Source organism: Mesoplodon densirostris, chromosome 3 (assembly GCF_025265405.1).
Source record: "Mesoplodon densirostris isolate mMesDen1 chromosome 3, mMesDen1 primary haplotype, whole genome shotgun sequence".
Lineage (NCBI taxonomy): Eukaryota > Metazoa > Chordata > Mammalia > Artiodactyla > Ziphiidae > Mesoplodon > Mesoplodon densirostris.
Genome location: NC_082663.1, coordinates 156,237,178 through 156,261,535, shown reverse-complemented (window position 1 = coordinate 156,261,535; position 24,358 = coordinate 156,237,178). Strand labels below are relative to the sequence as shown.

The following is a 24,358-nucleotide window of genomic DNA, read 5'->3' as shown; positions in this document are numbered from 1 at the left end:
CATGTCTGTGAGATGTAATTAGTAAAGGAGTTAAGGGGAATGCACAATTATTAGAGTCTTTAAAAATCAAGGGAGGGCTTTCCTGGTGGCACAGTGTTTGGGAGTCCGCCTGCCGATGCAGGGGACACGGGTTCATGCCCTGGTCCAGGAAGATCCCACATGCCGAGGAGCGGCTGGGCCCGTGAGCCATGGCCGCTGAGCCTGCACGTCCAGAGCCTGTGCTCCACAACGGGAGAGGCCACAACCGTGAGCAGCCCGTTTACCAAAAAAAAAAAAAAAAAAAAAAAAAAAAATCAAGGGAGTTTTTCAGCAGACGAATGAAAGAAAGAGGAAGAGAATTAGGAGAGAGTCATGGAACATATAATTATGTGAGTTGATGACAAACAAAGTTGTAAGTATGGCTCGGGGCCGAGTCATCTTGTGCTTGTATTTGAAGGTAATACTTGGATTTATCCTGGCCTCTTCAATATTTCTATAAGGAGTGGCTGACAGGATGCCATCAATGTTTTAGGAGGATTAAACTGATCCTGTGTGCAGGACAGATATGTGTATGGGGAAGCAGGAGGCAGTCAGAACCACGATAAGCCTGTTGCTGTGCTCATGGTAAGAGCTGGTCAGTGTTGGGACCAAGTGGGAAAGAAGGTGATAGTGAGGACAATGAGTACTGATTTTTCACGAGAGTAGAGAAGATTGAGAAAGGAGAGAAGGCCAATGAGGAATTGAAGGCTTTTGAAGAATGACCACTGGAGATTTAGGTGAGTGCTCCCTGGACACCAGGGAAGACGAGGTGGGAACCCTCAGGTGTAGAGTAGGAAAAGAGGCAAGGGCTCCTAGAAACTTTCCCCATGGATTGGAACAAACTCTGGACTTGGAGTCAGAAGTTCTGGGTTCTAATCCAAATCCTGTAATTAATTCATGTTTTCATGTTCCTAAGTTGTTATAGGAACTCTGGACAGTTTAGCATTAAGGGAACCTCTGCTTCTCTTAGCCCATCTAAATTTGAAGGGATACCGAGATTTATATGAGGAATTCTAGCTACTGTCTGAGGCTCGCCACCCTCTGATACACATCCCTGACACCCATGCCAGGCAATAAACCACCAAGAAGTTAGATTGGTTGTGGGGGAAGAAGAATAGTGCAGGGCTAGGTTCTGAGCTGTGAGAGGAGAGGGTAGGAATTGAGCCTAAGACAGAGGAAAAGTTAACTAATTCAGTAATGAGCAAAGACCCTGAAAGTAACAGCACCATTTGTAACCAATAATTGCTCGTTGTACAGCCCTGGAAAAGGTAACTTTTCTGTGACTCAGTAAATTCGGGGTAATTTAACATCTCCTAATGTGAGGCCATAGAGGACAGGTGACACTGAGGAGAGCCAACTCTAAAGTTTTCTGAAATTCTCAGACCATATGGTAGCCACTGTCTCATAGGGTTGCTGGACCCAATCTTGTCTTTTCCTGAATTTTTGTTGTCTGTAAAATAAGTGTTTTAAAATCACACCTTTTTATACATAACTGATGGTTTTATGACTTATGAGCACCTATCAGCCTCATATTTAAAAGCATGATCATGATCACATATCATTAATTACAGGAATAGTCATGGGTAAATTTACACCTATAGGGACTCAGTTTCTTGGTCTGTAAAATGAAAAAATGTATGCTATCCAAGAGTCCTCTCAGTTCTAAAAGTTTTAAAGTATAGAATATGAAATTAGTTTCCTTAAAGCTCCCTTCATGTCATGATTTCTCAAGCTGTAGATGAAGAGATTGATGAGAGGAGTCACCACTGTGAAGATGACAATAGTCACCACATCTTGCACTGAGTACGAGGATGAAGGGTGCTTATAGACCCCCAGGATTGCCCCATAGAAGAGGGAGACCACAGTGAGGTGGGATCCACACGTGGACAGGGCTTTTCTTATTCCATGGGCAGATGGCAACTTCAGTATTTTAGAGAAGATGTAATCATATGAAATGATGATACATGTAAATGGTGTCATAAATACCAGTTCACCCACAGTGAATACCATCAGGTCATTGATAAAGGTATTCAAACAAGAGAGTTTTAGAATAGGATAAGGGTCACAGAAAAAGTTATACACAGCATTGTTGGAACAAAATGTGAGTTGCACCATGAGAAGAGTCTGTAGGAGAGCATGCAGATTTGTACTGAGCCGAGATGCAGCCACCAGAAGGACACAGAGTTTGGGCCTCATGATCATGGTGTAGTGGAGTGGGCAACAGATGGCAGTATAATCATCATAGGCCATCACACTCAGGAGGAACCCATCTATGTTGATGAAAATGATGAAGAAGTAGATCTGGGTCGTACATTCCATGTAAGAGATAGACTTGCTTCACAGTATGTGATTCACCAGCTTCTTGGGGATAGTGACTGATGAAAAGCAGATGTTGACACAGGAGAGGTTGGCCAAGAATAAGGACATGGGTGTTTGGAGATGACTGTCACAGCTGATAGCCAAGACAATGAGAAAGTTCCCAATGAGGGTGACCAGGTACATCCACAAGAACAGCCCAAAGAGAACCTCCTCCTGCTCTGACTGCCCAGAGAGTCCCAGGAGAAAGAATTCTGTGACTCCAGTCTGGTTGTCTCTGCCCATGTCTGCAGGGGAGAAAATGTGGTCAAAAGTAAAAGGAAATATTTATTTAATTAGGCTCCATATATTGTTTAGAGATTACAATTTTTTAATGATACCAGATCCAAAATGTATTTCTTAATTAATAACACTTCAAATATAAAAGTAGATGAGATTGATAATGTCATCATTTGAGCAAATTTCTTATGATACTGTTTTGTCATTGAGAATTAATTCACATTAGATAATTCTATGAAGCGAGTTTTAATGAAATAAATAGCTGGTTAATTTCTATAATTTTAATTTGTGTTTAATTATCTTTGATTTCATGCAGCTTAATTCATACTTCAATAACATTTAATGAATATCTGGTATATACAAGTTATCTTCACATACACAATTTCTTTTAATCCATATCATTCATATATATATATATATTGGCCGCCTCACATGGCTTGTAGGATCTCAGTTCCCTGGCCAGGTACTGAACCTGGGTCACAGCAGTAAAAGCCTAGAATCCTATCCACTAGGCCACCAGGAACTTCTGTAATCCATCATTCATAAGTGAGGACCCTGAGAAGAAGAATCAGAGATGAAGAACCTGGGATTCAGGGAAATTAGGTGATGACAGATTAGATTGAAAGAAAGCATAACATTTATAGTCTTGAAACAGCTGAAATGCCCTTTTCTTTATATTCCTCCCTAGTTTTACGTCCAAGTTTCAATTATCAACCATTTATTGAGACTATAACCAAGTGCCAGGCAGTGTCTTCCTGCCTTACACACATTTCTTACAGATTTAAAATATGTAAATTTAAAAAATAACAAGCTTCATTAAGCAGAACGGAAAAATGAAGCAATGAGATTTAGCTATTTGTTTAAAGTCATAAGTTCTTTTACCCGAATAACTTTATACAACTCACTCAAATTCATTCTGGATCTCTCTTATTTTCTCAGGATTATACTACTTCTAGGCACTGAAGGATCTGCCTGGCAGTTTTCCCTCAATGTTGTAACTGGATAGCATCAAAATGTCATTGCAGTAGCTCACAAATGTTGGCTTGGATGAGCTAAGCATGCTAGTGAGTTTGCTATGTACTGCATTCTGTGAAGAGACTTCTTTTCTCCCTGTGCTGGCCAAAACAGGATCACTGGTATTTGGTATTATTTTTGAAGAGGAAAAAGAGATTCATAGAGAAAGTCAAGTTATGGGGGCATATCCAAGTGATAATCCCAGCCTTAAGGAATTAATGCAGGCAGAAAGAGTCAGATAGAGAATTTTGAATATGTAAGAATACACAGTATTCGAATAGTAAAGAGGAGAGGAGATGGCATTTCAGGGGAGGAGATGTACAGGTTAAATGTCTTGACTGACTGGGATAAAGGGTGTCACAGGCAATACTTTTAGGAGAGTGGTTGCAGGATGTATATAGTATGGTGACTATAAAGTATCCAGCATTTTGAGAGTTAAATTAGTAAAACCAACGTAAAATTCTGAGACCTGAAGCCATTTTCTCATAAATTATATCACAGAATTAAAAGGTAGAAAGGCAGTAGTTGGCAGTACCCAGAGCTATTGAAAGAAAGTACTTCAGGGAAAGGATGTAGAATGTAGAAGTGGGGTACAGGGGTTGCATCAAGGAAAAACCAAAACAATATTTGTGCAGACTTTGTCATTGTGCTCCAAAGAGTAGATGTTGATATTAGGGTCAATTGTAAGCTATTTCCCATAATGGAAATGGTAGTAGAATGTGAAAGAAGTATAGCAGGATGGTGTAGGGTTTTTCCTATTGTCTGGGAACTGGCAAAGGCAAAAACAGGTGTACAGGCTCTAAATAACCCAGACTCTATGTCGAGAGATCTGCCAGCATTAAGGTTAGCCACTTCCTGTCAATGTTTGCTGAGATAGTCCTACCAGGAGTACAATCAACGTTGGCCCCAACCCCCAAGTCAATATGGTAAGAGGGCCTGGTTTCATATATTAGTCCCTTGTGAATCTCTTTAGTTTGTGACTGTCTCTGAGACATCTCATGTTTTGCAGCATTGAATGTTTGTGTTCCTGGACCTTAAAACTGAGGATGCTTAGTGCTTGGACTCCAGCTCAAGCTGACCCACCTCTGTGGGGTTCCATGTGACATCCAAGCAACCTCCCTCTGAGACACTTCTCTAATGTGGTCATAGACCACAGTGAAGGTACACAAGGAAGCAACTAATAAAACGGTGGAGCTTAAGGGCAGAATAGGAGGGTCTTGAATGTCTGACAGAAGAGTCTCTTTTGTGAGGAAAGAGGGTGGCTCTTGGCTCTGAGCTTTTGGCCAGGATTTCTAAGAGCTTGCCGTCACTGATCTTAGCAATGCTGCCCTTAGTTACCTCTTTCGTTTCCCACTGCTTAATTTTCTATTTCCACCTTGGAAACATGCTTGCTCTATTCTGCAATGGGCAGTACATCCTGAAAGAGGAAAGGCTTGTACATGTTAAACCAGGTGATGTTTCCCGTTTGAACTTGGTGAGATGCTGAAGCATTTAGTGTGTGTTTCTCCAAATGTAAATGTATGTGTTTTTGTCTGTGTGAATCTGCCTCTGTGGGAGATAACTGCGTCCTCACCTGCTTTCCCAGATTTTCTTACCTGGCTGCTCTGCTTCTGTGAGAGGCTATCATGGGACCCCTGTCTCCATTGGCTCCTTGCCTGACCCTGAATCATGAGAAAGTCACAGCTAGTGGGGGAGTCAGAAAGATTTTTTCACTGGAGAACACTTAGATTCAGACAGGTGGATTCCCCACAGCTCCTCATTAAAGGCACACATACTAAGTGTTCTTTGTTCCTATCCTCTCTGGAAACAGATATCTCAGCCTGAGGGGAATCAGTTTAGTGTTCAGGCTTGTTGCTTCCCATTGCATCAAGTACATCTCACACCCATGTCACAGACAAAATATACTTGGTCCCTTGTTCTGTGCTCAGAATGGATCTGAAGAAAAATTGTGAAGCCAGTGAACTTGGCCCACAGATATTCACGGTAGCTCCATTCTTTGCTCTACACTGACTCCCTTTTGTATAATCCTGAAGTCTTTAGGACTCTGCACTCTTTCTTCTTTCAAATAAAAGGTTTGTCAATTTATAGTAAGAAAGTAAGGTCTAAGAACAGACCCTCAATTCTGTCTCAGTTAATCTCTGTAATAGTTGCTGTTTCCCTGACATAGGAAACCAGAGGTACCACTTAGAAATGCTGGCCTGTGGACGGGGGTAGGGAATACTGGGTGTGGGTTATATATGTGGTCATCTAAATAATATCTGTGGGCTATTGGAACTTGGATGTGTATTTTTAAGTTTCTATTTGTGTGCATATACATAGCAAAATTTTTACAAGGTGAGTTTTAAAACCAATTTTAAAAAAATGAAAGAACACAAATATGAAATTGGGCAAAAGTGTGTTAGGCAAGTGCAAAAATTAGAGAATATTGGTGGCGTTATTAATTACAGATAAAGCAATAATTAAGTCAACTGAAAGCATAAATCACAAAAGAGGAATATTTTATGATAACAAAGGACAAATTCATAAAACTTAATCACAGTTATGAAATCAAACAAAACAATGTAGCAACTGTTTGCAATAGCAAAGTAGAATAGGAATAGGTTAGGCAAAGGTTTAAAAAATTTTTAAAGAAGTTGATTAATGTCTTAATGATGGACTTTAATATACAATTCCCAGAATTTGATAGATGAAGTAGTTAGTTAAAAAATATGACAGAGATTTTGTTTAAACAACAAAGAAATTTTATTTGTACACAGGGAAATATATTCAATATTCTGTGATAAACCATAATGGAAAAGAATATTTTAAAAATGCATATATAACTGAATCACTTTGCTGTACAGCAGAAATTATCACATTGTAAATCAACTATACATCAGTTAAAAATATATATATAGGGCTTCCCTCGTGGTGCAGTGGTTGAGAGTCCGCCTGCCAATGCAGGTGACATGGGTTCGTGCCCCAGTCCGGGAGGATACCACATGCTGCGGAGCAGCTGGGCCCGTGAGCCATGGCCGCTGAGCCTGCACGTCCAGAGCCTGTGCTCCGCAAGGGGAGAGGCCACGGCAGTGAGAGGCCAGTGTACCGCAAAAAAAAAAAAAATATATATATATATATATATATATATATATACATATATATACACATATAAAATACACATATTTCCACCTTGAAAATAGAGAATATATATTCTTATTTTAAGCCCAGGGAATAATTACAAATGTTGGCCATTTTCTTGACTACAACAAAAACTTTATAATAGAGTTTTTGAAATGAAAACTGAATCAATGAAATCAAACATTGATTTCATAAGATATATTCTCTTATGGCCTTCACCACAAAGCCAAAAATTAGAAACCAGAAATCAAAATGTAAAAAGAAATGTTCAGTTGATAAAATTTAAAACAGTGTTCTTCATAATCCCCATATCAAAAAGAAAGTTTAAACCAAATGATTCATAAATCAGAGAAAAAATATAAAAAGCTATGGGAAAATAGACTTAAATGCTCTTATTAATAATAAAGGAATATAAAAACTGAATAAATCAAGTATTTAATCAAGAATTTTTATTTTAAAATTATTTTAGTCAAATAAATATATTAGCATAGCTTTCAAAGTTAAACAATTCTTTAAATGAGAAAGGTAGTTCACTACCTATCTTTCCACTCCATGATCCAACTTCCCAATATAAATACTTTTATAGATTTCTAAATAATATGTTTATAATGCTATTTTTGATCATTGATTTACAATATATTGTCTTCCCATTTTGACAGGTGATGAGTTAATACCACTTCACCATCCCTTTTCCTCTTCCTCAAATGCTCCTATTATAGGCACATCACAATTTGGAGGTATGTCAATATCTATGATTGACTTTCTGACTCTGTTATACACTGTTTGTGTACTAATCCTTTTGTTTTTCCTGGCACAAATTTTGAATGTTCCTGAAGTTAATAATTGCCTATTTTTTTCATTTGCTTAATTTTTTTTTGTGGCATGTGGGCCTCTCACTGTTGTGGCCTCTCCCGTTGCGGAGCACGGGCTCTGGACGTGCAGGCTCAGCGGCCAGGGCTCACCGGCCCAGCCGCTCCACGGCATATGGGATCCTCCCGGACCCGGGCACGAACCCATATCCCCTGCATGGGCAGGCGGACTCTCAACCACTGTGCCACCAGGGAGGCCATCATTTCCTTAATTTTTATGCCTCTTTTCTTTCCATATTTTGAAATTAATTTTGGGGGGGTGAGTTATAATTGATAGATAATAAACATTACCCATTTACATTACACTTCGATGAATGTTAAAATCATGTTGTCATGTAACCACCACCACAATCAAGAAACACAACAGTTATATCACCCTAAAAAGTTTTCTTGTTTCCCTTTGAAGTTAGCACCCTTCCATGACCAGGTAATCACTGATCTGCTTTCTTTCACTACACTTTTGTGTTTCCTAGAATTTAATATAAATGGAATCATACAGTATGTGGTCTTTTGTGTTTGAATTCTTTCACTTAGCATAATGCTTTTGAGATTAATCCATGTTGTCAATGTATCACAAATTTGTTGCATTTATTAATATTGTGTTCCTTTTCATTCCTGTGTAGTATTCCATAGTAAGGAGATCCATAATTTTTATAACCATTCAACAGTTGAGGAAATTGGTTTGTTTCCAGTTTAGAACTATTATGTATAATATGTATGCATATCACTATATATGTATACAATGCGCATAGAATACTACCATGTATATTTCTGTAGAAGTTTGTGTGTGGCCATATGCTTTCATTTTTCTTGGAATGTGATTACTCGGTTTTATGGTAAGTGTTTTAAATTTATAAGATACTGCAGTACTGTTTTTGCAAAAAATAGCTGGACAGTTTGCATTCCTATCAGCAATATTTGAGAGTTCGAATTGTTACGCATCCTTATCAACACTGGGTATTGTCAGTCATTTTTTTTTTTTTCGGTATGCAGGCCTCTCACTGCTGTGGCCTCTCCCGTTGCAGAGCACAGGCTCCAGACACACAGGCTCAGCGGCCATGGCTCACGCGGCACGTGGGATCTTCCCGGACCGGGGCACGAACCCATGTCCCCTGCATCAGCAGGCGGAGTCTCAACCACTGTGCCACCAGGAAAGCCCTTGTCAGTCTTTTTAATATTAACTATTCTACTGGATGTATAATAATATCTCATTGTGGTTTTAATTTGCATTTTCCTGATAACTAGTGATGTTGAGTATCTTATACTTATCGCCTATTCATATATCTCCTTTTGTGAAGTTATGTTCAAATATTTTCCCCATTTTTATTGGGTTGTTTGCCTATTTTTATTGAGCTGTTTTTCTTCTCATTTTTGAGTTTTATTTTTTCTGGACTCAATTGTAAATTTCGCAAATATTTTCTCCCAGTTTGTGGTTTGCTTTTAATTTTCTTATGCCTTATGAAGAGAAAATAATTAATTTTAATGTCCATCTTATCACTCTTTCCCCTTAAAGTTATGCTTTTTATGTCCTATTCATGAAATCTTTGCCTCAGTCAGTGTAACAAATATTTTGTACCATGTTTTCTTCCAGTAGTTTAATAGAATTTTGTCTTTAACTTTATGATTCATTTCCGTGAGTGAATATGATGTGAGGTAATAATTAGTGTTAGTTTTTCTCTATACTGATAACCAGGTGTTCCAACATCACCTGCTAAAAAAATTTCTGTTTCCATATTGAATTATACTTGCACCTTTGTTGAAATTCAATTCTATTTCTGGAGTTTCTGTGTGTTGCATTCATTTCTATGTTTATCTAACGCCAATACCACACTGTCATGATTATTGAATCTTTATGTTAAATATTGAGATCAATAGTATAAGTGATCTGAACTTGTTCTTAATTTTCAAGGTTTTCGGCTATTTGAGGTCCTTTGCTTTTCAATATAAACCTTTAAATCAGCTTGTCAATTTCATGAAAATTGTCTGTTAGGATTTTGATTGGGTTGTATTGAATCTGTTGATTAATTTGGGGAGAATTAAATTCTAATCTTTTATTGCTAACATATAGACACACAGTTGATTTTGCGTATTCACCTTGTACTCTGAAATTAGCTTATCAATTCTAGGAATATTTCTATAGATTCCATTGTGTTTTCTATGTACTTCAACATGTACACTAAGGCAAGAGTCAGCAAATTTTTACTGTAAAAGGCCAGTTACTGAGTACTCTACATGTTGCAATGTCACCTCTCCCATTGTAGAAGGAGAGCAGTCATAGAAAATATGAAAAAAATGATGATGGCTATGTTCCAAAGAACTTGTTAAAAAAAGGAAACAAAAGGCAGAGGGCTGAATTTTGCTTATAGGCTGTGCTTTGCCAACTCTTGTTCTTGGGTTTTGCAGAAATGAAATCCTATAACATGTACACTTTTGTCTGGCTTCTTTAACAGCATAATTGTTTTGAGATCCATCCATGCTGTAGCTGTAGTTTATTCCTTTTTATTGCAGGTAATATTCCATTTCATGGCTATACTACAATGGTTCATACAGGCGCCTATCTATGAAGACTTGTGTTGTCTCTTAGAAATAAAGCTGCTAGCAACATTCAACTACAGGACTTGGTATGGATCTATGCTTTTTCTTCTCTTGGATTAATTAACTAGAAGAGGAAAGGCTGGATCATTTTAAGAAATTAACATTTTTAAGAAAATGCCAAACTCTTTTCCAACGTTGTTGTATTGCATATATTTCTTGGTGAATTGCCTGTTCAAATTTTTTGCATTTTTCAAAATTACAATGTTTGTCTTTATATTCTTGAATTTGTATATTGGGCATAGTTAAACTTTATCAGATATATGAATTAACAGATAAATGTTCTTATTAGATATATGATTTGCAAATGTTTTCTTCCAGTATGTAACTTGTCTTTTAATTCATTTATCAGTGTATTTTGAAGAGCAGAAGTTCTTACTTTGATGTTCAATTTACCAGTTTGTTCATTTATATATGGTCTTTTGGTGTCATATCTAAGACATATTTATGTAATCCAAGTTCACAAAGTTTTTTTTTTTTTTTTTTTTTTTGCGGTGCGCGGGCCTCTCAATGCTGTGGCTTCTCCCATTTTGGAGCACAGGCTCCAGACACGCAGGATCAGTGGCCATGGCTCACGGGCCCAGCCACTCCGCAGCATGTGGGATCTTCCCAGACCGGGGCATGAACCTGTGTCCCCTGCATTGGCAGGTGGACTCTCAAGGACTGCGCTATCAGGGAAGCCCTCCAAAGATTTTTTACATGTTTTGGAAATTTTATAACTTTAGATTTTACATTCAGATCTGTGGTCCATTTTGGGTTAATTTTAAAATATGGTATGAGGTATGGATCTAAGTTCCATACCCCCTCACCCCATATGATTTCGATAGCCAACTGGTCCAGCACCACTTGTTTAAAAAAGCTAGACGTTCTCTGCTAAATTGCCTTTGTATTGGGGTTTATTTCTGAATTCTTTCCTTTGCATTCATATATTTGTCTATACGGATGGCAGGACTCATGGCCAAGACTCATGGTCAAGACTCATTTGTCTTGAGTACAATCTTTATATAATAATTCTTGAATTTGGACAGTGTAAGTCTTCCAACTTAGATCTTTTTCAAAGCTGTTTTTGCAATGCTAGGTTTTGTGCATTGTTATATAAATTTTAGAATCAGTTTGCCAATTTCTATGAAAAAGTCTGATGAAATTTTGAGACCACATGAAATGTTATCTATTTCAGAATGAACGATAATTAGTCTCCTGACCCAAAAGCATAGCATATTTCTTCATTTTAAAAGGTTTTCTTTTATTCCACTCATGAATATTATTTTCAGTTTTCAGCGTACGGATTGCTCATATTTTTGACAACTTTAACACTAAATGTTTCATATTTTATGCTACTGTAAATGGTACTAAGTTTTTAATTCAAATTATTTATTATTTGTTGTTATATGATTATTTTTTAATATTGGTTTTGAATCCTGAAACTTTGCTAAACTCACTAATTAGCTATAATAGATTCCTTATAATTCCATCAAAAATTCTGCATGGCAGATTATTGTGTCCACATACAAAGACAATTTTACTTTTTCCTTTCCAATCTAATTGGGTGCCCTATAATTTAATTTAATTCAGATACTAACTATTCTGACCTAAGACAGACCCCAGAGTTTAAGGGCTCAGTCCCACAAAGCTACCCCCATTCAGATGCCAATCAGAAGTACTGGGCCCCCAGGTTACTCATACTCTGTTAAACTTGGTTACACATCGGGGTTTCCATGACCCCATCCTCAAATTGGATAATTTGCTATAATGTCTCACAGAACTCAAGGAAACAGTTTATTTACTATTATTGGTTCATTTTAAAGGATACTATAAATGACACAAATGACCAGCCAGAGGAAGAGGCACATAGGGACAGGCCAAGGTCAGGAAGGGTCCTGAGTGCAGGAACTTCTGTCCCACAGAGTTTGGGGTGCACCAGCCTCGTGGCACGTGGATGCTCGCTCTTCTACTTTTCCTTCTTTCTCTGGCCTGTGGTGTGGAAATGATGACAGTACCTCCAGCTGCCACCCTGGACCATAAGATGAGGATGGAAAACTTAGACTAAGATAATGGGGTAGAAATTTCTGAGCTTGGGAGTCTGATGACATCTTAGATCCACTGTACCAGCCTTTGAATACCTACAACTGATCTTATTTTGTGTGTGAGAGAAATAAACTTCTATCTTGTCTAAGCCAACATTTTATACATTTTTGTCTTTTGAAGGTAATAGTACTGTTCCAAATGGCCCCCAAGCATAGTGCTGCAATGTTGTCTAGTGTTCCTAAGTGCAGGAGGGCCATGAGGTGTTTAAGGGAGAAAATAATCTTTGTTCAGGCATGAGTTATAGTGCTGTTGGCCATGAGTTCAATGTTAATGAGTTTACAATATATATTAAGTAAGGTGTATTTAAACTGAGACACACATACAACAATGTTATGTATTGATTGGTTGACCAAAAATATTGTGGCCAGAGGCTCACAGGAACCTATTTCCCTTAGTAACAGTGGTTCAGTATTCACCAATTCAGTGTTTATCATGACTTTATGGAACAAAACTACCTACATAAAGAGAATTGACTGTATTATTATCCTTAGATGATAAAGCTGAGGTGCAGAGATACAAAGTAATGAGCCCGGGATCACATAGCTACTAAGTGGTACAGCTGATATTTGAACCCAGGGCAGCCTGATTCCAGAACCTGTATTCTTCCCCACCACACCATCCTGCCTCTGGTAGGGTGAGAGAACCCTGGGTATCAGACTTCCTTGAAGGTCAAGTTTGAGTGGGAATTAGGATGCCCTGGAAAAAAACTCCTCCCCAGCCTACTAGGAAATAATGGTATCCTGGGATGTCAAGTCAAACCTGTAGTGTCTTGGGGAGCAGGGTAGTAGGTCAGAGTTTCTTTGTACTATCAGAGTGTCCTGGGATCATCAGGCTGCTTTGGATGGCTGGTCAGAGTTCCCTTACAGGGTTAGGCTATTTTGAGGCAGCAAGAGTATTGGAATTCAGTGTGTGCTTGTGGATCCAAGTTGACTACATGAACCTTGGGAGGCAGAGCTGTCATGCAGCTCGAGTTTCTCTAGGAGGCCACAGTATACCCTGGGGTAGGGGGAGAGGGGTTGGCATCTTGGATCAGTGTTTCTCGACTTTTATGTTGTTATGACCTGAATGTTTGTGTCTCCTCACCACTTCATATGTTGAGTCCTAACCCCAATGTGATGCAATGCTATTTGGAGGTGGGGCCTTTGGGAGGTGATTAGGGTTAAGTGAGATCGTGAGGTTGAGGCCCCAAGATGAGAGTAGTGTCTTTATAAGAAGGGAAAAGAGACCAGGATTGAGTTCTCTTTCTGTCTTGTGAAGACACAGAAGGTGGCTGTCTGTAACCCAGGAAAAGTCTCTTAGGAACTGAAGCAGCTGGCACATTAATCATGGACTTCTCAGCCTCCAGAACTGTGAGAAATGGATACCTGTTGTTTTAGCCACCTTGCCTTTGGCATTTTATTATGGCAGCCAGAGCTGATGAAGACAAGTGTACAGTCAGTTCTCTTGGGGATCTTGTTACAGTGAAAATTCTGATTCAGTAGGACTGAAGTGGGGCCTCAAATTTTACATTTCTAACAAGCTCTCATGTGCTGCTTATACTTCTGATCCATGCATCATATTGTAAGCCTCAGGATCCTGGAAGATTACCATGTTTTTCTGTCTTGAGTTGTTCTTTTCAAGAATGTGTGTGAAGGATTAGCATAACATTGGGGATCAGACAGTCCTATGAGTACAGTGTGTTCCAAGGGGATTAGGGTGCCCTCATTGATTCAGTCTATTCTGACATTTCAGAACTTCATGGCGGGGGACAAGGATAATCTCCTAGTTGATGTTGACTACTCTAGGTTTCAGAGTGTCCTAGAGAACCCTAGAGTCCTAGGATATTGGGTTGTCTTTAAAGGGTCAGGATGTCCTACGGATGTCAGAATGTACTTCCTAGATCTAAGTAATCTCAAGAAGCAGAGTACTGCGGGTATCAGGGTGTCCTGACTGCTCAGCAATGCTGGGTATGTCAGGGTTTCCTTGAAGAATCAGAATGTCGGGATGTCATGGGAATCTCAGTCTTCTGCAGAGTCCTGAGGTCCAGGGAGATCAGGATGCACCTGGAATACAGATGCTCTTGAGGGTAAGTGTTCTCTGATGGTCTGGGTGACCTTGGAGGGTCAGGGAGTCCTGGGGGGTTCTGAGTGAATGAAGAGGTGACATTTGGGAGAGGAAATCAGAAAGTACTTGAGAACTATGGTGTCTGGGAGACTCATCCTATGGTTCAGGTTGTCCTGACAGGGTGTCCAGTGTATTCTGAGAATCAGGATATTTAGGAGGGGCCAGAATGTACTTGTGTTTTTAGTTTTTTAGTTTCCTGGAAAGAAGTCTTTGGGAATCAATCACCCACGTACTGAGACACAAGGCAGGCCCTACTCCTGGTCTCCATTTGCACAAACTCTCCCTCTCCCCTCATAATGAGGTTCTGAGGAGGAGTCTCAGGAGGAATGCATTTTCTCTTCCTTCCCCTGCCTGCTCTCAGGAGGGGATTTAACAGGACAAAAGAATTTGGTCCTCTGGGAATATGAGCTCTTGGCCCCAGTCCCTGGACCCTCCAACAGAGCACCTTCCCTCATCTGGCTTGTGATCCTCCCCTGATGATGGGGGCTCTGGCGACCAGGCAATGATTGGATGGGCTCACAGGGGTGAGGAACAGGTCACTCCTCCAAGGCTCAGGGAGAAAGAGTTAGTGTGGGATTGCAAGCTGGGAAAGTAGGCATCTGAGAGCAAAAGGAGAGAACGGCATCCCAGAGAGAGAAGGTGCAGGCGGAGAAAAGTGCAGACTAAAACAGAGAAACAGGGTGAGGGCAAGGCAGAATGAGATGATACTCAAGCACAGGAATGGGGAATTAGAAATAGAAAGAAAAGTTAGAAAAAAGGAGAGAGAGAAAAAGGTCTATCTATCTATATCTACACAGGGAGAGAGATTCAGAGAGAGGTATAAACAGGGGGAAAGCAGTGAAATACAAGGCATAGAGGGGAACAGAAACAGAGAAAGACTGATCCAGAATCAGAGACTCAGGGACACGAGACTGAGCTGTCTTTGGTCTTTGTTGTGAGCCATGGATGCAGAAGGGAAGAGTGAGCAGGGTAAAAAAAAGAAGGGGCGAGTTTGCAGCAGTCTCTGGCCCGAGGGCTACGCAGCTGCTGGGACTTTGACCTCCACGGTGGGTGAGTGAATCTCTGGGGTGGTCCTGAGGAGACAGCAGGTGTGCATGCTCCATGCCCAGGCTCCGTGGGGCGATGGTTCGCCACGAGGAAAGTGAAGAGGAGAAATAAAAAACCAGCATCCTAGCATGGTAAAAACAAGGGAATCTTAGAACACATGGGACGATACAACTCCTTTGCTTTACACAGTGGCCCACTGAGACCCTGACAGATGAGGAGGAGCCAGAGGCTGAGCTAAAAGCTGTCTCCTCATTCCTGACCTCAGAGTTTGCTCACTGCACTGCTTTCTCCAAGGAAGAGAGTTGGAGGGGGCAGGGCTTTGGATCCGAGGAGAGCAGGGGGCTCAGGTGGACAGTGAGCACTGCGTAGGGACTACCACCTGGGTCCCCATGGGGATGGGATCCTCACTCCAGATATCTTTTCTCAGTGTGTGCCTCCCAGGTGTTTCCTTTTGCTCCTGTTCTCTATTCCCGAGCTGGCTCTCAGACTAATTAGTGTGGGGGCTTAGTGAGTCTGTAGGGAGAAGAGGCAGGCCTTTCCCACGAGCTCAGGTTCCTGCAGCCTGGTGGCCAGGCCAGGACTGGGATAGGGGAGAAGATGAAATGTATGTGTGAGGAGGGTGTGTCTGAGCAGAAGAGTGAGGAATGTTTCATCTTCCCAGGTGGAGGGAATAGGACAATGGGAACAATATAAAGGTGTAAGTGGCATGTGAACCATGAGAGCAGGGAGCAAGTCATAGGGGTCATAGACAGAGACCTGGGCAGTTTGTTAGGTTGTCAGAGCGAATAGGAGCTCCACAGGGTGAGACCCAGGAAGGTGGTATGTGTGCTGAGAGAGATGAAAGGCTATGGAGGGGCATGCCTTACATGGGGATGCATCTGGGGGAGTGTAATGGGGAGTGGGCACAAGGTGCAGAAGTGAGGCAGAGGGAGCGTGAGTGCCTAGGACAAGTGAGACTGAGGGGCGGACTTCATGTGGAGAGGGCAGCATGGGTTAAGGGAATCAGAAGTGAAGCAGGGTGAAGGCTGAGCTGGATTCAGCTAATTCTGAAAGCTGAAGAATTTCTGGTCAGGGCAGAGTATATGAGCAATACACTGGGTCCTAGTAGAATCTGGGGGTTCCAGCATATGTGGTTTGGGATGGATGGGTGGATCCATGTGGCAGCAAACTCTCCCCCCGCCTCCTTCTCAGACATGAGCACTCAGCCCTACAGGAACCTCTCTGGTGTAGGAGTGGGGAGACCAAGTCTTTGCTCACAAGGAGAACAGAGGGGTCGCCCACACTCCCAGCGCCACCACCGCACCACCTTCAGTCCAGCGCACTTGGAACAGCTGGAGTCAGCTTTTGGGAGGAACCGCTACCCTGACATTTGGGCCCGAGAAGGCCTGGCCCGGGACACAGGTCTCAGCGAGGCCAGAATCCAGGTGATGGCCCAGGATCCTCCGCCCCCCATCCCCTGAAGAAATGCAGATTCGGTGATTGGGAACTACTGGGGCATAAATTCTCAGGGCACTATAACCCTAACCCAAATATTCACCAGAACAGAGTCTTACCCAACAGTCAGCATAACCTCATCTACGTCAGGAATTTCACTGGAGTTTAACCTTGGGGCTAACCTAATCTAACTTGAATTTCAATGTCAAACTCCAACCTTAACAGTGATGTGAACTCCAACAGAAATTCAATCCTAACTATTCACACACGTATGTAACCTTGTCCCTAACCATGGTCTTGAAACTCAACCTGATGCTTGCTCAATTCTAACCATAGAGTTACTTAATCTTAAGAATAAACTGTACCCTAAATCTAACTTGGTCTGTAACAATTAAACTCATCCATAGTCTTAGTCTCTAATAACCCTAGAGGAAATTTCCCATTCTCTGTGGAGGTGAAATGCCACTGCGTCATGTTTATCTCTTTCTTTTTACAAGTTGACATTTCTTACTCACCCAAAGTTGTAGCAGGGCAAATTTAGATATGGATTAGGGGAATGGTGTGGGTCTTGCTTTGTCACTAGTCCTGGTTCAGCTATGCCTTCTGCAAGAGCTTTACTTCCTCTGGGGATGTGGGGGAGTCTTATGCCCTGTACCAGTCTGTAGCCGCATATGACAATGCCACCTATTTGAGAGAGGGGCTCTAACGTGGCTATTCTCCCTCCTCCTCAGGTCTGGTTCCAGAACCACAGACCTAAGCAGAGGAAGCAAGAGCAGTCACTGCTCCAGCCACTGGCCCATCTGTCTCCTGCCACCTTCTCCGGTTTCTTGCCTGAGCGCCCTGCTTGCCCCTACTCCTACCCAACACCACCTCCCCCAATGACCTGCTTCCGTCACCCCTACAACCATGCCCTTCCCTCACAGCCTTCCACTGGTGGTTCCTTTGCTCGACCCCACCATTCTGAAGACTGGTACCCCACCCTGCACCCAACCCCTGCTGGTCATCTGCACTGCCCTCCACCCCCATCCATGCTTCCCCTCATCCTTGAGCCACCCAAGTCCTGGAACTAAAGTTAAACAAGTACTGATAAGGTAATTTCCCAGCCTGTGACCCTCACAAAACAGAGAAAACTGGGTGGTTTCCTTTCCTTCTAAGGGCGAAGTAGAAATATGGTGAATGACAGCTCAGAGTCTGGGAATGTTAAAATGGGAGATCATGATGAAGGCTCACTGAGCTGATTAATTGAGTGAATTTAAGGAGGTGAAACTACTGGAAGATATAGGTAAAAAGCCACAGTGGAGGTGACTGGTGGAAAAGTGACATGAGGGAAGCAGTGGTTGCTGCTGGTGGCTGGAAATGGTTGAAGGGGATAGAACATTTGGGACTTCGCTCATTGAGATCACAGTTGAGGACCTTCATCCCCATTGTTTCTAGCTGATTTCAATAAGGCTTTTGATTTAATGTCTACCTATACATCCCTTCCCCATCACCACCATCCGAATCCATCGTTAAGTTTTATTCATTCTATCCTGGAAATAGCTCTTGAATTTATTCCTCTCCTTTCTGTTCCAGCAGACACTTTTTTTCTGGCCCCACGTTTTCTAATTAATCCTCCTCCTTGGTTCCCTTAGCTCCAGTCTTTCCCACTTCCAAAAGGCTTTGTAAAGCTGATCATCAAATATTAGCTCCCCAGTGTTTTATGAACAATAAATAATACCTGATTTGCTAAGCCTGTAACAGTCTTCAGCGTTACCTTCAACGTAACTTTTAAGTCACCTGCATGTGGCTTTGTTACTGAGCAAGGGCTCCTGTGACTACAGCACCGAAAGCCAAACTCTGACAGCTGATGTTTGCAATAAAGTAAGGGTTTATTGCAGGGTGCCAAGCAAGGGAGTGGGAGACAAGCCTCAGATCTGCTCCAACTTGGCCTTTGAGTTGGGAGTGTTTTTAAAGAAGAAGAAAACTGAAGTTGGGATTAACCATCATCTTGTGACATCTCTTAATCATAGTTGTGGAAGTCAGGATGTTTCCAGTTTACAATTCTCTAGCCACCTGGGGGATCTGTGAGCTCATCCTGCTCTGGAGAAACAACCTGATTTTGTGTGTTAATGACGATATCTACAACAACAATTTTAGTACTTTAATGATGTTATAGACAATAGCAATTTTAGTCGTCTGATTCTGTTTGATTAGTGTGCAGTTAGCACAGGATTGAGGTCAGAAGAAGCAAACAAGGCAATACAGTTTTGAGTAGAGAGATTAATCAGAAACTCACAAAGGGAACTCAATTTTAGAGGGGCTCAGTTTCAGTTTGTGATAGAGAAGAAACAATTTGATTAAGGGCAAACTTTTCCAAGAGCAAACCGTGAGTCTTGAGGTTCATAAGAGGTCATTCCCAGAAAAGACTCTGCTGTGAAGTGCCTTAGTCTGAGCTCTCCTAACAGAAACATGCTGTGGCCTAGTTGGTTTGCCATTTATATACCATATTGCTTATAATGTACTTATTTTACTCATAATTTACTTATTTATAAGTAGGTCTACCTCACTTATGGGCACATACATAGAAGAATTCTGAGGAAACAAGCCTCTGGGGATTTTAGTTGCAGTTTTTTGTATGTATTATATTTTAAAACTCTGGAATTGAAACCTCTGTGATGCACAATCCCATTTCCATGTAATTATCCCCTTGTGCCAGACTGCCTTCCTGAAAGATAACACTGGTGTGCATGCCTCCCAAAATGTCAGTGTCAGTTTCAGCACATCCTTATCGACATTGATCATTTTGGACAATTTTTTGACTGAGAGTCATGTCTCCTAGTTGGTTATTTTTTCAGTTTTCATTTAATCTATTGCTAGTGAATGTTAAAAATAGTTTCATGTTTATTGACAATTTACATTTTTTTCTCCTCTGCATTGCTTTTCTGAGTTATTTGTGTATTGATCTAGTCATCTCTTATTAGTGCTTGAGGAACCCCAAGTGAGAAATCTCCCCTTAATTTTACTGCTTCACCATGTTTTCCTTATTATTTGGATCAAAATACTATGCCTTGAATCATTTTAAATTGATTTTAGTTTGTGCCGTAGAATAGTCATCCAATTTCCCCTCAATCAGCTAGCTGGTTTTTCCAATATAATTTATTTAACAGTCCAACTTTGATTTGTAAAAACATTTTTCCACACACTAAGATCTCATATGGGACAGTTGTAGACTCTTAATTCTTTCCCACCAATTAGCTTCTCTATTCTGATATCAGTACCATAGTGTCTTAATTACCAAAAATGTAAGGATCTTTAAAATGTTAAATTTTCTTATCCAAATACAAGGTGTGTCTTGTTATTTTTTCCAGATTTCTCTTATGTCCCTCAGGAAACTTCTTGGTATTTTTTTATAAAACAAATCTTAATAAGAGTTTTATAAATTACAAAAGTTATATAGGGTCTTTGTAACAGTCAACCCAAAAGATTTATATACATATAAGACATATATATTATATAGATGAATATATATTTATACATATTAACCTGGATTAATCCCAAAACCCCATGTTAAGCAAATTCACCTCAACGTGAGATAAACAACATTAGTAGTGTGTATCTTTCCACAACTTATTGTGCTCATAGAAAATATACAGACATACACATGTAACAGGGAAGAACAAAATCTGACTCCACGTTGGATCTGTTTCTTTTACTTTAACCTTTGCTCTCCATTAATTTTTATTACTATAATCACTAAAAGGCTGATGTCTATGGCTATAGGCATACATAATGGCCTCCCTCGGGGAACCCTGACCCTCTGCCTGAATATTAAACTAAAGTGCCTTTGTTCAGCTCACAAGGAAACACCCTGACCCTGCCCAACTGTGAATGGCTGCAGAAAAGAAGAAATTAACACAGCCCCTCCATGAGGCTGTCCAAAAACCAGGAGATATTTTGCAAGACTTATGGCCTTTTACTTTACTTCCTCACCTCCTTCCCTTCTCTGTTCTATAAAAAAAAAAGCTAGCATCCAGACCCTGATAAGATGTTACTCTAGGATATTAGTCTGCCACCTTCTCATCTGCCTGCTTTCCAAATAAAGTTGCCATTCCTTGCCTCAACACCTCATCTCCTGATTTATTTGCCTGTTATGTGGCAAGCAGAGCTAGCTTGGACTCAGTAACACATACACTAATATATTTTCCTTTTTGAAAATAAAAATGAGATCCTACTGTAAGTGGATATAGATATAAAAACATCCTTCAACTGGATCACATAGTTTTTTGTTGTTTTCATTCCATTAACTGGCAATTTTATGAGCCATTTAACCATTCTCCTATCATTCGAGATTCAGAGTTAGTTTGATATTTTGTTTTGTTTTACCACCACAAATGCCACTGTTGTTGTTTCATTAAAGGATAATTCTCAAAAAAAGGTAAAACCATGACTGTCATAGATATGTAAATTTTATTTAACTCATTTAACTCATAAGGCAACGATAAAGATGTCAAAGCCAGTTCAAAGGACAAAGACCAAGCATATTTATAGATGAGGAATAGTGAAATGAATGTGTAAGTGGAGCCAAAATTGCCTTCTTTCCTAGTTGAGGAGGGACTTCAATTGACCCTTCAGGGGATGGGATTTATTTACGTATCTATAGACAAGAATTTTTTTGCATTGCCTTCAGTTATCTACAATTTACAGAGTTATAAATTAGCTCAAAGGCCAAGAAAGCCTCAGAGTGCACAAAGAATCAAAGTCAAATAATCTGGAAAGGTGGGCCCTAAACAGTGCATGGCTTTCCATTGAATTACATTTTCCCCCTACAGTTTCCTCTGGTCCAGGTGCTTTTTACTTCTGTAGGTTAGATGTCCCAAAGTTGGACTGCTGTGTTAAGTGTTATGTACATTTAAAATTGTAAGAGATACAGCCTGATTAGTTTACCAAAAAGGGTAGCTTAGGAAAATGCCCTGTTTAGTTAAATTTTCTTTTTCTTTAAGCCTAGAAAATACTTCGCCCTAATATTTCTTTAAAGGTTTGATTTTTAAAAAATCTAAAATAAATACAGAACCTACTTTTGTATATACTGAGAATCAAGGGACTGAGTCTCTTCTAGATCAAAAGTAAAATATACCAGCGCTATTCATTAAACTACCTTATTCATTGAATCAAATTGCTACGTTTATCATATATCATAAATTAAATTCGTGTGAGGTTTAAAAATCTATTTTTGGTTCTCTATTCGAGGGTCGGTTCTCCCACTAGCTTTTTAGGATCCCGCAGGCAGCGACACACATCCGGGGTCCCCCTCAGCCTCATCACACCTGCTGGTGAGCTGGTACATACGAGGTCAAGTTCTCTGTGCCCTTCACTCCAGCCTTCCTCGCCCATCTCGGCCTCCTGGCCCGCTACCTGGCCCGAGGACCCACTATGGGGGAGGAAATGGTGCAAGCGAAGGAAGGAAGGCAGAGGGTGTTTCTGCACTACTGGCCCCCTCTCGCTGTCAGCCTGCACGGGTCCTGGTGCCTATAGTGCCAGGGACTGAACTGAGGGGCTGAGGCCGGTGAGGTTAGCAAGGCATCTCAGCGTCCCTGCGGGTCTTAGAAAGCCCAAGAGGCAGGGAAAGGCGTACCTCGATTCTTTGGGTTCCCCTGTCCTTCCTTCTCGGGATTAGAGATACCCTTACAGTTCAAACTGGCAGAAGTTTGGAATCTTTGCCCCAATTGGGGTTTAAAAAGAAAAAGAACTGCCTCTGAAGCAGCGACATCCCTTCACTCACCCCCGCCAACCAAAGAGGAAATGCAGCCACGTGAGGGTAAAGAAGTCACGAATTCTTCTTTGCGTTGGGAAATCTAAATCCCTGGTTTTTCAGAAAGATCCATTCCCAGCAGGATCCAAATCCGAGTTCAGAAAGCGAAATGACTTGGAGTCCGAAATGGGTGTGCAGGGCGTAAGAGCAGGAGCTCTGGGGTGGCATAGGGGGGTGCACTGCTCCAAGCGACTTTGGAAACAATTAGGGTGCTCCTGCAAGCTACTGAAGACCGTGGGGCTGAACCATGGAGTTTCCGGGCGCTCCTAGAAGGCTGAGAGGTGAGGTCCCGGAGACCCTACTGGTCCGGTCTGGGAACGGGCGGGGCATGCTCAACGCAATGAAAACAACCAGGCCTAAGAAAGCGATGTAAGTCAGAGCACAAGATTGGTAAGATTGTTATATTAAATTCCTCAGCAAATCTGTGAGGATCTTTGGTTACTTTGGGACACTCTTTAACTATGGCTCGCAGTTCAGTTTTAGCCCAAGGAATATTTAAAGTTAAGGGTTTAACCTCTGGATCCTCAGAAAGCTAAATTCTAAAGGGACAGGTTCTGATAGATTCAGAGGAAAATGGGGTGAGGAGATTTTCAGGGGGAAAGGGAAGTTCAGCGAGGGAGTTAGTGTGGAGGAACTGAGGGTACAGAGGAGGAATAGGCAGTATAAAGGGGAAGGAAGAAGATGGCCCTGAAGGCAGGGCCTGAGCACAAGATCCCAGAGGAGGGGAACAAGATGGCGCTAAAGGCAGAGCCTGAGACAAAGAGGCTGCAGAAGAAGAACGTGAGGCTTCAGAAGCTATTTTTTCCTTCTTTAATCATTCGTTTGCCTCAATTAACCTTAAAATCTTATTTTGCAGAGAGGCAATTTTAGGCTCCTGATAACATTTGGAAGCCTCAAAATACCAATAAAAATAAGTGTTTTGTTCAGTTTTAGAAGTTTTATAGGTAAGGTTGTTCAGTTGGGTTTTAAGGAAGGTAAGTTTGGGGATTTCAAAGGTTTCCCGTAATTGCCTTTGGTTAGGTTAGTCTAATTTCAGAGTGCAGTGAGCAGCAGCTGGAAGCAAGACCATGATTGAACCCTGATTGCAGCATTGAGAGTGCCAGATCTTAAGCACTAGATCAGGAGGGCCAGCGGATAAATTCTGAGCCCCATTTCTTGTCTGCCTTGAAAAAAATTTTGACAAGGAGACAGAAGGTAGAGAGGAAAGTAGGCATATATTAGAAAAGCAGAGTACATGCCAACACAGGCAAGGTTGAGTTCAGAGAAAAGTCACGCCTCTGGGAAGTTTAAATCATTTGTAAGGGGGCAGTCTTCCAGGTCTTTGTTTTTCTCTGGCCAATCATCTTGCTTTGTCCTTTGACTCAGGGCCCACCCCTATGTGCACCCCTATGTGCACACGCATACTTTAGCCAAGATGGATTTTAGCACAAGGACCTTTGGGAAGTTAGTAAAACTTAGTATAGTCTGGTGTCCCCTCCCTTTTTGACCCCCGAGGATCCTATCTGCGCATGTGTAGTCAAGATCTCCCTGACCCCAAGGATGAGAAGTATGTGACCTCTTGATCTTTTGCCCAGGCAGTGCTTAGCCTATTCCTGATGTTATTTCTGTCTTGAAGTATAAACAGGAGGCTGGCTGTAAATGTCTAATCTGGAGCCCATCTATACCCTGCCTCAAGAAATATGTACAGGAGGCTAGT

At 41.1% G+C, this 24,358-nt stretch overlaps 2 protein-coding genes across 2 annotated transcripts; one reads left to right on the top strand and one right to left on the bottom strand.

Moving 5' to 3' along the window:
* Positions 1 to 1,689: 1,689 nt before the first annotated feature.
* LOC132486985 (olfactory receptor 1361-like) lies at positions 1,690 to 2,619 on the bottom strand. The gene is given in 1 exon segment (XM_060094527.1): positions 1,690 to 2,619. A coding segment is annotated over 1 exon segment (930 nt).
* A 12,715-nt stretch (positions 2,620 to 15,334) lies between these two features.
* Positions 15,335 to 17,944, top strand: LOC132485880 (homeobox protein prophet of Pit-1-like). Its single transcript, XM_060092483.1, has 3 exons — positions 15,335 to 15,443; positions 16,632 to 16,864; positions 17,606 to 17,944. The coding sequence occupies exons 1-3, from the start codon at positions 15,335 to 15,337 to the stop codon at positions 17,942 to 17,944; spliced, it is 681 nt and encodes a 226-aa protein (XP_059948466.1).
* The last annotated feature ends 6,414 nt before the right edge of the window (positions 17,945 to 24,358 follow it).

Excerpts from the sequence above, each read along its gene's own strand:
- LOC132485880 (XM_060092483.1), top strand. The coding sequence starts at position 15,335 with ATGGATGCAGAAGGGAAGAGTGAGCAGGGTAAAAAAAAGAAGGGGCGA. Across the intron at positions 15,444-16,631 it reads GACTTTGACCTCCACGGTGG|ACATGAGCACTCAGCCCTAC; the intron begins GTGAGTGAATCT and ends CCTCCTTCTCAG. Across the intron at positions 16,865-17,605 it reads TCAGCGAGGCCAGAATCCAG|GTCTGGTTCCAGAACCACAG; the intron begins GTGATGGCCCAG and ends CCTCCTCCTCAG.